At 35.5% G+C, this 14,096-nt stretch overlaps 1 protein-coding gene across 1 annotated transcript; it reads right to left on the reverse strand.

Annotated features, from left to right (window-relative positions):
* Positions 1–1,851: 1,851 nt before the first annotated feature.
* On the reverse strand, positions 1,852–13,589 carry Sult1b1 (sulfotransferase family 1B member 1). Its single transcript, XM_050150141.1, has 7 exons — positions 13,353–13,589; positions 12,636–12,764; positions 9,205–9,302; positions 8,180–8,306; positions 7,494–7,588; positions 4,325–4,505; positions 1,852–2,035 (listed from the first exon to the last, which is right to left on the reverse strand). The coding sequence occupies exons 1-7, from the start codon at positions 13,495–13,497 to the stop codon at positions 1,914–1,916; spliced, it is 897 nt and encodes a 298-aa protein (XP_050006098.1). The 5' UTR covers positions 13,498–13,589; the 3' UTR covers positions 1,852–1,913.
* Between the last annotated feature and the right edge of the window lie 507 nt (positions 13,590–14,096).

Below are 14,096 nucleotides of genomic sequence, written 5' to 3' on the forward strand. Positions count from 1 at the left end.
CACAACCTACAGTCTCAGAACCACCCTTCTAGAAATGTAAATATCTAAAGCCGGGCGGTGGTGGCGCACGCCTTTAATCCCAGCACTTGGGAGGCAGAGGCAGGCGGATGTCTGTGAGTTCGGATGTCTGTGAGTTCAAGACCAGCCTGGTCTACAAGAGCTAGTTCCAGGACAGGCTCCAAAACCACAGAGAAACCCTGTCTCAAAAAAGAAAAAAAAATGAAATGTAAATATCTAATAGACAGATGATCTTAGGTGACCCCGGTAAAAGGATCATTCAACTTCCAAAGGGTCACAACCTACAGGCTCAAAACCACCATTCTAGATAGTAAAATTAATTTTCAATAATTCAAAATATCCTAATTAGTATCTACAAACTATTTCTAAGCATTAGAACACATGTTTCATCACTAGGAAAAATAACTATTGAGCATGATATGAAGGAATTGTCTCAATAATCAGAGATGTGCCTCTTCTAGGGCTGTGTTTGCAATTGTCACTGACCTACTTCTTCCCTGGAGTTGAAGCAGAGAACTGTTATAACTAAAATTCACTTGTAAAATACAAGTACTTCAATCACTTCCCATCTCAGCTATGGCTGAGGGTGTGTCTACAATGGAAGTGAACCCTCCATCCCATGAACAGATAAAGGAGAAATCCAGAGCATGTCAACCAGCTTTAGTTTGGAGACAATGTGGATGCAATTTGACTTAGGTTGATATGACCTACAGGCAGAAAACCTTTTTATACAAGGAGTTACATACAACCTTGTTCAAGACAAATATGGAGTTGAGAAACAGATTGTACAAGGTGGCTTCTATCCATGAGGTTGCTCTATGTATCCCCCACCTCTCTGTCAACAGGGCAAATGACCTTCAGTCTAGAAACTCTCCCTTTGGTATTAAGGTTTAGAAGATTTCAGCTCCAGTGATAATTTCATTTTGTGAAACGAGAGTACTGATGTTGGACCGAAATACACTTGGGGTGATCAGCATTGTGATGGATGGTTCTGGGAAATTCAAAAGGGTCAGTTGAGAGGACCCTCTACAGAGGGGGACAATCAATTACTGTACCTAAACTGTACCTAAACATAATGATGTATGTTTTTCATTCCTTTTTTTAGTCTTTTTTTTTCTTAAGATTTATTTACTTTGTATACAGTGTTCTGCCCACATGTGTGCCTGTACCAGAAGAGAGCACCAGATCTCATTACAGATGGTTGTGAGCCACCATGTATTTGCTGGGAATTGAACTTAGAACCTTTGGAAGAGCAATCCATATTCTTAACCTCTGAGCCACCTCTCCAGCCTTTGGACACTTAGAAATTTGATAAAGTACAGAAAACCATTTTCAAAACCTAAGTTATTTCATCTGGGACATGATCTGCGTTATCCAAATAGGCCTATGGCAGAAAGATTAGTAATAAGTCATGTACCAGCATGAGAAGCCATTATAGCCATTGACCACAGTGTTCTGGATCAGATATTCAGGATCTAGAAGGCAGGGCAAGTTTAGAAAAATGCAGCCCATGTGCAACCATGCAAATTGTGTCTATAGCAAGGGTGGTAAAATCCTACATACTATGACATGGAGGATCACGTGGGAAAGTGCAGTCTCCTGTGAAGTGTTATCAGGAACATGAATGCAAGTTTCATGCCCTAAAACAAGTCCATGTTGTTTTTCAAAAATGCTATTCCTCCAATTCAGTAGACACTTAGGAATTTGTAGCAACAAGATTTGAAAAACAACATAACAAAGACCCTTAGCTCTAGATAATATGAAATATTACTTACTGAGGCATTAGTAGGACATATTTAATCAGTGTTTTAAAAGCACATTTATTTCCCTTCACAAATCCATTTGACTTCCCGGCCAAGTTACTATTTTAAGAAATCATATATTCAAGTTTCAGCTTAATTACTTTGGATCTCTGTGCAGAACTTAAGTGTTGTTCCAGACATTTCCTTCTCATAGACGGCATCAAATATCTCATTTTGGGCCACTGTGAAGTAATTTTTCCAGTCACCAATAGTACCTAAAGTAACAAGAATGCATGAAAGAATAAAATATAAATTACAAAAGGAAAGCTAATATTCATCAAGGGAAAGACTGAATACTTGAGAAATGAATTTGAAATACACTGCATTTGGCTTCAAAAATAATTTCTATTATAAAAAATGATGAAAAATGTTATCAGTTTTATTCTAATTTGTAACAATGGTAAATGGTGAATATGCATATATATTTGTCTTGAAATTAATTTTGTCTGGTGGATCTTTAAAGTTAATTTTATATTAAATAAATACTGATTATTTCAAAATGCTATTTAAAATTTAATTATTATCATGGGTAAAACAAGCTTATAAATAAGCATGGAGTTCATATTTCAAGAGTTATTTTGAGACAGATAATTTTCTTATCTAAATTCTCAGGGAATACACTGCTTCATAAGGAAGATCTTGTACTTTTCCTAAATGTCCTGCACAATCTTCAGCAGTAAGACAACACTTTATTTTCTCAGTCATAACGTCTGCACAAAGAACTGTCCATTATCCAAAAGAGCTCTCAAATGGGAAACAGAAGAGTTTCTCTTCCTAGAATTTACAAAGGAGAATCCTGTGATCATTGAAAGACATTTCCCCTAATTCACAAAATTTATACTTTATTTATATTTTAGGTGAGAATAACATTAAAGCCAAACCTATAAAGCTCCAGAGCTGTCTTGAAACAAACATATGACTTTGTTTGAACGAACAATTACCTCTTGTAGGTATTCATGAGGAGCCTGTACTATATGTGAATTACTGGATAAACATGCAAATCTGTCTATTGAATGAGTGAATGAATGAACAAATGAATCACAATCACTACCAATATTTATATAATGTGTGTATACATATATATATGTATGTGTCTAATTTATGGTTAGCAACTTTTCTAAATTTTTATATATCATTTTATGTAGTGTTTTCCCAAATTTTATATAATAGGTGTTATTGCTTTATGTAATTTGTCAATGATGTGGCTAGCTAGTTGATGTATTTGATGTCACAAATTTAAACAGAACTCGGTCTAACCACAGGGCATGTTTTTTCTTCCTCTACAGCAGATGTAAAGACTTCACAATCTTGTTAACATGTAGTAGTCTTTCATGATGATGCTTCACAAAACATCAAATCCAGACACAAAGCTCATTTTCTTTACTCATCAATCTTTAAGCTGTCATGAAAGATCTCATCCATTTTCATATGGCATGAGCTAAACTGTTTGGGGAATTACCTTCTGTGACATAGTTGAATTTGACTGCTTCAATAAAAGGAATTGCTTTTCAAGTTCTATCCGGTAAACTTTGTATAAATATAATTGTGTATGCATATACATTAGTCATTCTTCTCCAAATAATAATAATAATAACAACAACAATATATTTCTTTATTCTGTTATAGTAGAAATTGTCTTTGGAGCCAAATGTAGTGTTTTTCAGATCAATTTAACACTAAAACAACTTGTTATTTTGACAAGATTAGAACTTTTATTAAAATGTCATAATATAATAATTTTCAAAAAAATTTTAACTGTATTTCAATGTCCAAACACATTCCTGGAGTTATTCTTATATACCATCATTAAAGAAAGTCCCTTTCCTCTGTATTTATTTCAATAAACATTAATCAAAATAGTAGTTGGCATTAGTAAAAAGTTAAACAACTAAATTTTTAAATTAATTTATTATGTGTTAATTTATTATTATTGAAATGGACTATGTATAAGAAACCATAATACACATGATTTGCTTCATAGAAAACTAAGAATTTCAATAGTAAATTCTATATTCTTCTAAGTTAAATTTGGATTCTGCTTCTTTAATTCAGATAGTATCTGAAAAGAGGGAAAATTTCCCATAAGAAAAAGAAACTTCTTTTTGATGAATTGTCTACATAAAAATTGACAATTATTTTCTAAGTTATATGGGGCTTTAAGGAAGTTGCATCTTACTAGGTAAGTGACCAATGAGCAAAGAAGAGTGTCTATACCAATTTATAGAATGCAGTAGGATGATAAACATTCATGATATTGCATGATAATTGTGAAAGTCAATTGTATTTAGAATAGTAAATAGGAAGAAACCTTTAGTAACTGTGTACATTATTTTTCTTTGCAAGGATGATCCTAATAAAATGACTTTTGACTATATATGTTTTTGGTTTTTATTGATTTCCTATGAAGAACTGAAACTTAAAGAAGTTAAATAAAGCAGTAGAAATCATAGAACTGGTTCTTCACAAGAAAGTAAAGGTGGGAATTACATTCAGCAAAATTTTACCTTTTCTCATGAAAGGGGACTTGCTGTGATCCATCATTGATGAGGGCAGATGGGTATAATTGACCATGGGGTTGTCCTTCATCATTTCAAAGGAGGTGTGATGGATAATCTTGTCCAAGGTCTTCTCATCCAAAGTCTTGCCTAGAAAGTTGGCAACCTTTTTGATTTCTTCCTTTGGGTTCTTCAGGAGTGAGATGATAGATGCAAGGAAATAACAAACATGTAAACCACTCCTATAATTTACAAACTGATGCAGCTTTTATAATTACATTATTATTCTTGAGTTTGCATATGTGTATGCAGAAGTTTGAGGATGAAACATTACAAATTCAAGGTCTCCTTTGCACGTGGGTAAAAGTTTTCTCGCCTGGTCTGTTTATGGGACCTCTGGCAGTTGAACCAGGATCTGTTCCTACTGCATGACTGACTTTAAGCCCATTTCACTTGATGGGATGTTTTGGTCCGTCTTGATGTGGGAAAGGGGGTGTGGTTGGTCCTGCCAGCATTGAATGTGCCAGGCTTTATTGACTCCCCATGGGAGGCCTTACCCTTTCTGAGGAGTGGATAGGGATGGGTTGAGGAAGAAAGGGAGAAGGGGAAAATGCTGGTGATATGTAAAATGAATTTTAAAAAGCACGTGAGGTGTGAATATAAAGAAAATTTAAAAAAAACACAAATTCACAGTCTGCTGTGCTACACAGAAAGACACTAATTCAACAAACTAAAGAAAGAACGAGCCCACACTGCTTTTTCAGGGGACTCATTTGGTTTCCGGTCCCCACATAGAATAGCACAGCACAGCCCTTAGCTACAGCTTCCAGGGACCAGGCCCCCCTGGGCTCTGAGTGCATGTGCACTCACATACATGCAGACAGACAGACGGACAGACAGACAGACAGACACAATAATAAAAATTATCCAAAATCAATTACCTCATTTCAGTTTATTAACATAGCATGAGCTTAATATGTATAGCTTTCAATCAGGCAATTAAATTTTCATTGATATTTCAAAAAGATTTTGAAAAATTAGATTGAAACTAAAATTGAGAGATATGATTAGAATTTATTAAAATGTAACATCTAATGTGGTGATGAGATGTTGGTATCAACTCCCAGTAAAAGCAAACAGCTTAAATTCTTAATACAGGACTTTGAAATGTTTCAAAATACTTCCTGCTAAGAGTACATAGAGAACAGATTTCAGGAGTATTAAAAAGTGTTGGAATATTCCTCAAGTGCTCCTTGTCTTTATTGAATAAATCACATCAGTAGAAAGAGGACAGAAGCTCTTCCTAAAGATAGTAGAGGTTATCCCTCCAATTTGGGTGATTCAGATGTCTTCTATGCTGTAAACTAACTACAACCAGGAAATAGTGGAAAATTTCGGACTATTGGAGGCATGATATACAAATGCTCCGGAGTTTCACAAGAGCACATTCAGAGCATGTTGCCATTCACTGGACATACTGTGACTGATATTTTGGTTATTACTCTTGCTCTGTCTACAAGTCATCATATTATGAAAGGTTCCATCTATGTGTAACTCCTAAGCACTATATTCGGTACTGTGAGTATAGTTTCAAAATTGATAGTTTTTTTTTTAGTTTCCATCACAGATTTGAGAATTGAAAGGTGTTCTAAATTGTGTATATGGAGCTTTACAAACAAAGAAACATTTCTGTACATTTTTCAATGGTTTCGGAGGATCAGCAGGACTATCCTAGTTTTGTAGAATAGCCCAGAATAGCGGCAAAGTACATTGCAGTAATATTGAACAAACATAGAGACTGCGAATTGCAAGTTTATACTCGAAAATAAATTCACTGTGTGTTATGCCTACAGTCTGGACTTGAAAAAAAAACACCAAGAGACCAGATCCGATACAAAAGCAATAAGTCTTTGTAATTACAAGGTAACTCAGGTCCTCCATTCATTCACCACAGTGGGTAGAGTAGAAGAGACTCTGAGTCACAGCGGGGTGGGGCATTTATTGGGGGTAAACCAAGGGCAGGACATCTGGGATTCTGCTAGTTGCATAGTAACAGTCTCAAGAATGGTGTACCTCCGGACTGGAGGAAGCTGTCCTGAGCTGATTGGTCAACTGCAACTGTGGAAAGGTTGCAATACTTGGAGGCCGTGGGAAAGTGGGACTGTTGCTATGATTACTGCATTCCACTTCATCAGTGAAGCAGATCCAGAACCTACCAGTTAACTTCTGATGTGTTAAAGATACCTTTCAGCAGTTGCAATTGACCAGTCTGTGCAGGAAGGGTTTCCCAAGCCTGGAGGTGCATCAATTCTGAGACTGTTATTGTGAAACTTGCAAACCCCCAAATGCGGCCCCTCGCTCCACCCCTAGTAAATGAGTGGCCCCACTATGTCAAATGGTATCACGTACGCCACCCTCTGTGTTGGATGGGCAGAGGAACTGAATTAACTCGTAATTAAAAAGGCTCTTTGCTTTTACACTGGATCTGATTTCTTGGTGGTTTTTGCACGTCCAGACTATGGGCACCACATTGAAAAAGTAAAGAAAGAGAAACATTTGAAAGATAAAACAAACGAAGCATGGACACAATCCAAAGTCCAGAGTGTGCAAAGGGTAGACTGTAATTATACTAAACATAAAACCTAACTGAAGGCTTGAAAAACTAAAAGGAAAAATAAAATTGATATAGTAAAAAGAAAATACAAGTTGTAAAGGATGAGAGGTTGGAGAACTAAACACATTAATATTTCTTTTGAACATGTTAAATTAATTCCAATGTTGGTCTGAAATTCCATTTAGAAAATGATGAATATATGAGAAATACAGATAAATATTCAGGAAATGCAGAACAAGGAAGTGAAGATCAAATTATAGAGATCAATTGAAAAGGAAAAAAATGGATGTATAAACAGATATAAAGTACAAAGTCTTGGGCGTGATGTCCTGGTAAGTCCAGGGGAGAATTTTAGGGAAAAGGATGGTTGAAATCACATGTTAACTAAATGTAGATCAATGATTTCACAAAGTGGTAACTGGTCTGATAGACATGCAGACGTATGGGTAGTAGGGGGAAAAGCCATTTTAACTTGGATTCTAATGTTAGCTAGAAAAATAGATATTAATGGTTTCTCCATGACACAGTATGCACATTATTCAGAATAAACATCTACTATGTTACCTGTTTTAAATCTTCATAGTACAAGAAAAGTAGCGGATGATCTTTCTTCTTTTCCCACCAAGTCTTAACGTGATTGAACCATGAACCATAAGGCACTAAAATAGGAAAAAAATGGTACCTCTACAAGTGTTTACCAGATAAAAAAATTTTAATAAGCCATTTGCAAAGACATTTTATAGAATTTGATAATCAAAGAAGCTGACAATATAGGATCAATTTTCAAAAAGTTAAAATTAGCCATATATATATATATATATATTCAACTTTTAAAACATAAATTGCAAAGGCAGCATTTCAAGTAAGAATAGATTGGCTACCACTGAGTTAAGTTGAACCATATTGAAGATTTACATAATATCAAGTATCAAGTGTGAATATAAATATCACAGATACAGCATGTATAACACATCTCTCTAATGATGAATAAATACTGAGAGTGGACTTTTAACACTGGGAAGAGATTACAAAATGTCTTCATATGGCACTGATTATTATCACACTTTCAAGTTAAATTTTATAGTAAACCCTTGAATGTAGTTACTTTCCTAAACTGGAATTTAATATGTTAGTATTAAACTTGAATGTTCTGACTTTTAACAAAATGAAGGAAGATAGGTTATTTAAAATAGAAATATTTGAAATAAAAACTAGTCGACATTTTAAAGCTAAGTTTTCAGCCTACTCACCATTTCCATCTAGGAATTTCAGCACATATTCTTCCCAGGTACAAGGAACAGGGTGTAGATTATTCATTAAGTCAAAATGATAGTACGAGACAGTAACATCCTTGGCATTTCGAGCCATATAAATCATCTACATGAGAGAGGAAAAAGGAAAGCAAGGAATGGGGTATTATTAATAAATAAATATATTTATAAATAAATAAAATTGCAGAGCAGTTCTTCTCCTGGAAGTTATGGATCATAATGCTAACCTATCAGGACTTCTAACTGTTCTCATGAACTTATTAAGGTTTTGGTTAGCTTACAAAGAAAATACTTTCGTATACAAAGATAATTGTACTTCATTTTTATATACCACACCCAAATTCTTTACATAAAGTCAAATCGGAAGAACTAGATAATTTTAATAGCAGAGTTACTAATTAAGAAATGATTAACTATTGAAGAACTTGAAATTTCCTGCTAAACAAACTCAGTCACAAATATTTCACTAAATAATGTCACAAACTTTCAGTTAAGAATATATATTCTTGCCTGAAATTTTGTTGAAGGCCACATTATCCTGACATAGAGAAAGAATAAAAGTAGCAATATTGTGTTGATGTGAGAATTACGTTACTTTTAATCTCAGAAATTTCATATTAATGAATTAAAACTAATTAAAAAACACTTAACCGTTCATAGTGGAAAACTCCTATTATTATAGTACTTGGGCAGCTGGGGAAGGAAGCTCAGGAATGTGATATCAATTTCAAGGCCAGCCTGGCACATATAGTGATATTCTGTCTCAAACAAACAAACACAACAAAACCAGAAGGTGACAAGGGAAGAGGAGTAAAAATAAGTAGCCAGAAGAGAGAAGAGGAGAGGAAAGAAGAGTGTGGAGGAGGGAAGGGGGAAGGCAGGAGAGAGAAGAGGAGAGTATCAAGCACTTCCTTGTGTAGTTAAGTTCTCTTGGTCACAATATGTACTGCTAGTTCTCACAACAGGAATAGATAAATGGGCAGAGTTTAACTGGAGGCTTGTACCTTGCACTTGTTCTCCCAGAGACTTTTCGGGAGTAGATCAGTTGGTAGATGTGTCTTTATAACCCGAGGCGATGGAGTTGTCTTTAAGAATTCAATACCTGAAAATTTCAGTTTAGGACAGCAAAAGATCAGAGTACGAAAGGAACTCATATTTCTTCATCTTTCCCACAGATATTTGTAAATGTTATTTTAGTGTGAGGGTGTGTACATGTGCATGAGAAGTGTGTGTGTGTGTGTGATAGATGTGTTCATGTGTCACAATACAAGAGTACTGTGAAAGTCAGAAGACAACTTTCAAGAGTCCATCCTTTTCCTGCAATGTGGGTTCCAGGTCTTCGTACCTGTACAGCCAGGGATTTTTCCTACCAAGCTATCTTGCTGTCTTCCAAACATTTTTCTACAGACATGTTGAAGCAATATTAAATGGAGGTAACTTCTAAAATAACTACAGGTTGTTTTTTGTTTTGTTTTGTTTTGTTTTTCAGAATTCCAGGAAGTAGTATTAGGAGACAGGCAACAGTGTGCACTTTGACATTTACATCACTGTATTAAAATTTCTACTATAATTTTACTCAGTAAGAGATTTCTAAATTTTTAAGAGTCAGTTTCATTTTCTTTGTTAGCAAAATAAGGACTAAAACACAACTTTGGCAACTTGGAGTTTTAGCACATCTCTAAATTATTTGCTAATACTACAGACTCTTGCCATTTTTCAGCATAGGAATACATTCTTCAAAACCTCTGCTTAATCAACTCCAAGCAATCACCGGTTTTAACTTTATAATTTATCGTACAACATCCAGTCCCAGTGCTCTATATAACACTTATCTGTATGTAATAGGGCATACATTTTGTAATGGTGACTGGGAACTTTAATCCAACACTCAAGAGACTGAGGCATAAAGATGTTAAGTTTAAGGCCAGCTTAGACTTCTTAGACGTCCACAATAAACTGGTTTTTATAGGGAACTATTCACAAACAGAAATGTGCTTATTTCCAGAGTGTTCCAATGCTTATTGCTTATGCTGGCTCTACAATATACATTTAATAGAATGGAAATTCCTTCAGAACAGGAATATGACATGCTATTTACCAATGATTATCTTGTTGATTGAAGTCCATGGCCCACAATAAATATTAAGTACAACTACTTTATAACAATAAAAATAAGATCGTGAAAATCAAATATCTGAAGATATTAATTAGAAACCTACAAAATTCCATCATGGATCTCATATCTCCAAACTGGCAGCTACAGTATGTAGTGGCATTTCATATGTATCTTAATAAGTCTTGCCTGAGGGTCTGAAAAAGCATGGGATAAAACCGGACTCGCTGAACATAGCGGACAATGAGGACTACTGAGAACTCAAAAACAATGGCAATGGGTTTTTGATCCTACTGCACGTACTGGCTTTGTGGGAGCCTAGACAGTTTGGATGCTTACCTAACTAGACCTGGATGGAGGTGGGTGGTCCTTGGACTTCCCACAGGGCAAGGAACCCTGATTGCTCTTTGGGCTGAGGAGGGAGGGAGACTTGATCGGGGGAAGGGGAGGGAAATGGGAGGCGGTGGCAGGGAAGAGACAGAAATCTTTAATAAATAAATAAATAATTTTTTTTAAAAAATAAAGTAAGACAGCCACACTGGCCAGCCTTACAGACGAGGCAGCAATGGCACACATCTTTAATTCCAGTAGCCACACTAGTTTGCCATAGAAACCAGGCAGTAGTGGTGCCTGCCCTTAATCTCAGAAATAGAGAAGATTATAAAACTGAGACCGAGAGCTTATGCGTAATCTTCTATAGGTTCACACTTCCCTCTGTTAATCTAAGGCTGTCTTCCTTCCCCATGGCAATTCTTTGTTCTTGCCTCAAGTCCCATAAAAGATTTCCTGTTTTCCTCTGTCTCATAGTCATTTTTCTGAGTGAAGTGGTTTAAATCCATGAATACAACTGCTAGGAATATTTCACGATTAGGCTCTAGAATAATTCTAATAATTTATCTCTTGGCTAAACGTCAACTCGTCTTTCTGTGGCAATTGACTCCATTTTTAACCCTGGCCCCACCAGTAATCCCAGACACCTACAGATTTTAGTTTAATTAATTTTTCATTTTATATTTTGCGACATTACAACCACTCTTCATTTCCAAGCTATTATTTTCCCTTCAACTTTAGACAATGAGCTAAGTTCAATAGACCCTTTCCGGTGGGTCTTCTTGCCATGATCAATCTCCACTGCATGGGAGGGTTTAAATTGCAGTATGGGAAGGGTTGACCTCAAGCTAGTGTTTTCCGTATTATCTAGGTTCCCAGCAGCTTCACTAAAAGCGAACTTTCACACTTGCCTGTTAGATTCAGGCTTTTCATTCCCTTTTAGCTTGATGAGTTTTTGTTAGCTCATCTATCAAAACCTTTTCCTGGTGGTAATTTGCGTGGATAACCTTCAATTTTTAGTACTGCATGGTCAACAATCTTGCCTTCAAGTGCCAGTAACACTAAAAGTTGCTGAATCAATATCTTTCAACTGACTATTTAAAATTCTTAATACCTGAAATCTAACATTTTATACAAAATTCTTAGTAATCTTCTGAAGTTTCCAAATAAATACCTGGCTTTATGTTTGGTTGACCTAAATAAAACTTCTGAACTTATCCTTCTTCATTTTCCTCAAATTTCTCAGGTAATCTGTCAGTCAATATGTTCAAAACATATTGCTAGCATCCTAAATTCAGTCCCACAGAGATACCAGGGTAGATTTTGTATTTTAAACAACAAAAATACAACTCAGTGACTCTTAATTCAATATCTTCCCTATCTTGTTTAAAATAAAAGAAACTTTTAGGATTCCATAGTTTATTTAACTCATCAGGATATGATTTCAAATTGCTTTGCACCTGCTGCCACCCCTTGCTTCTCTGCTGTTTTAGTTCCTACATTGCCCTAAAGACTTGACTGCATCAATCCCTTTACAAATAGATGCTTCACATCCCTAGATTATGTTTGCCCACGTTCCATGCATATCCTTGGCCCTTCACTAAGTGTAGCTAGCCTTGATCATACAATTGAAGGCAATCTTTCTTATGAATATGTCTCATACAGTCTTGTTCTTTGGCTTCGAAAGACTATTAGAACTAATATGTTACAAATTGATTTGCTTTTTAATGTTACATTTCTGTAATTCCTTGGTGAGAATATGCATATTTTACTAATCATTCATAGTTAACTCACAACACAGTAAGTAATCCTTTATAATTATACAAATATTCGTGCTCTGTTTCTTTTTTTTCCTTTCTTTCTTTCTTTTTTTCTTCTTTCTTTTCTTTCTTTCTTTCTTTCTTCTTTTTTCTGAGTTAGAATTACAAATAGGACTATGCTAGATGAGAATACTCTTGCAAAATTATAATCACCAGGAGATTTAAATTTTACCTGATATATTTTGTCCAGGTTCATACAGCTCCAGCATTGGAATTTTAGTAGTAATGACGTCTCGCTTACATTTTTCAATATCTCCATCATTTAGAACCATGTCAACAATTTCACTAATCCAAGTAGTACCTGTAACGAAAAAACAGAATTTTTAAAATCAGTGATCAGTTAGTTTCTTTGTTTCAATATTATTTGATTTTATTTATTGATTTATCAAGAAGCTCATACATATAAACATGAAACATTTTTGTGACTTTTTAAATAAATAGAAGTTTTTGAGATCACAATATTATAGTAGCATTTGCCCCCTCTCTTTCCTCTGTCTAAAGCCTATGTGTACCTCTGGCCCATACCACCTCTCACCCGCACACATTTGCTTCCCATATACAAACAAATACATACACGCATATGATTAATTCTGGATTTCCTTATCCAGCCTTTATATGGGGGAAGGAGGGTGGTCCTACCTCAACTTGATGTGCCATGCTTTTGTTAAGACCATGGGAGGTTTGCCCCTTTCTGAATGAGGCAAAGGAGGAGTAAATGGAGAGGGGGATAGGTGGGAGTCTCCCAGGAAGGAGATGGGAGCAGAGGAGGAAGGGGAAACTGTGGTCGGTGTGTAAAATAAATGAAAAAAAGTTAATAAAATAAGATCTGAAACAATCTTATAAACAAAAGTCAAGGTTAGACCTGCATTCTTTAGGACACAGAACTCACCTGATTTAGGGAATGTGGATATCACAATGTCATCTGGTCTGCCCTGGAACTCTTCCATCCTTTCCCAATTGAGTGCAAAAGCATAGACCATAGGATAGCCATTGATCATCTTCATATCTTTCCTCCGAACTTCTGGAGTACCCATTTTTGTAGCAGGTTGTACAGATGCAGAGCAGGCTGCCTAATAGCAGTAAACCCGTGGAGAATGAATAAAAGTCAGAATCTGTGTAACAAATGCTCGGCTTCAGACACTAAACTATAGCACAAAGTGAACTTTGACTTTATTGTACTGTACACAGAAACACAAAGGTTATCTTGTGGAACTGATACTACAGATCGGCAAGTGTGTCACTCGGCTCCCTGACGCCAGGACAAAGGTCGCCAGCAGAAACATTGAAGAGAAGGAGCCCTATGCTTCCGTGAATTAAGTCATATTTTTACAGAAATATGTTAAAAATTCTGCATGTATAGTTAGATATCAGCATTTTAGTTGCAGCTCATTTTTCTTTAAGGGTTACTCTAGTTTCATTGTGACTTTTAGTGTCATATATTTTGACATATATGACTTCATATGTTTTGTCCTCTTCTAAGAGTTGTTTCTTTGTCACCACTCTTAAGTAAATGATTCAGAATGCTCCCAAATGTGGTTATTTCTGTGTGTACATATGAGTATGCCCACAACTGCAAATATAGACTTAAGCTATACTGAACCTCTTGGAATTGTGGATATTTACTTCTTATTAA

This window comes from Alexandromys fortis, unplaced genomic scaffold (genome assembly GCF_014885135.2).
Source record: "Alexandromys fortis isolate MF-2015 unplaced genomic scaffold, M_Fortis_MF-2015_v1.1 scaffold_0, whole genome shotgun sequence".
Classification (NCBI taxonomy): Eukaryota; Metazoa; Chordata; class Mammalia; order Rodentia; family Cricetidae; genus Alexandromys; species Alexandromys fortis.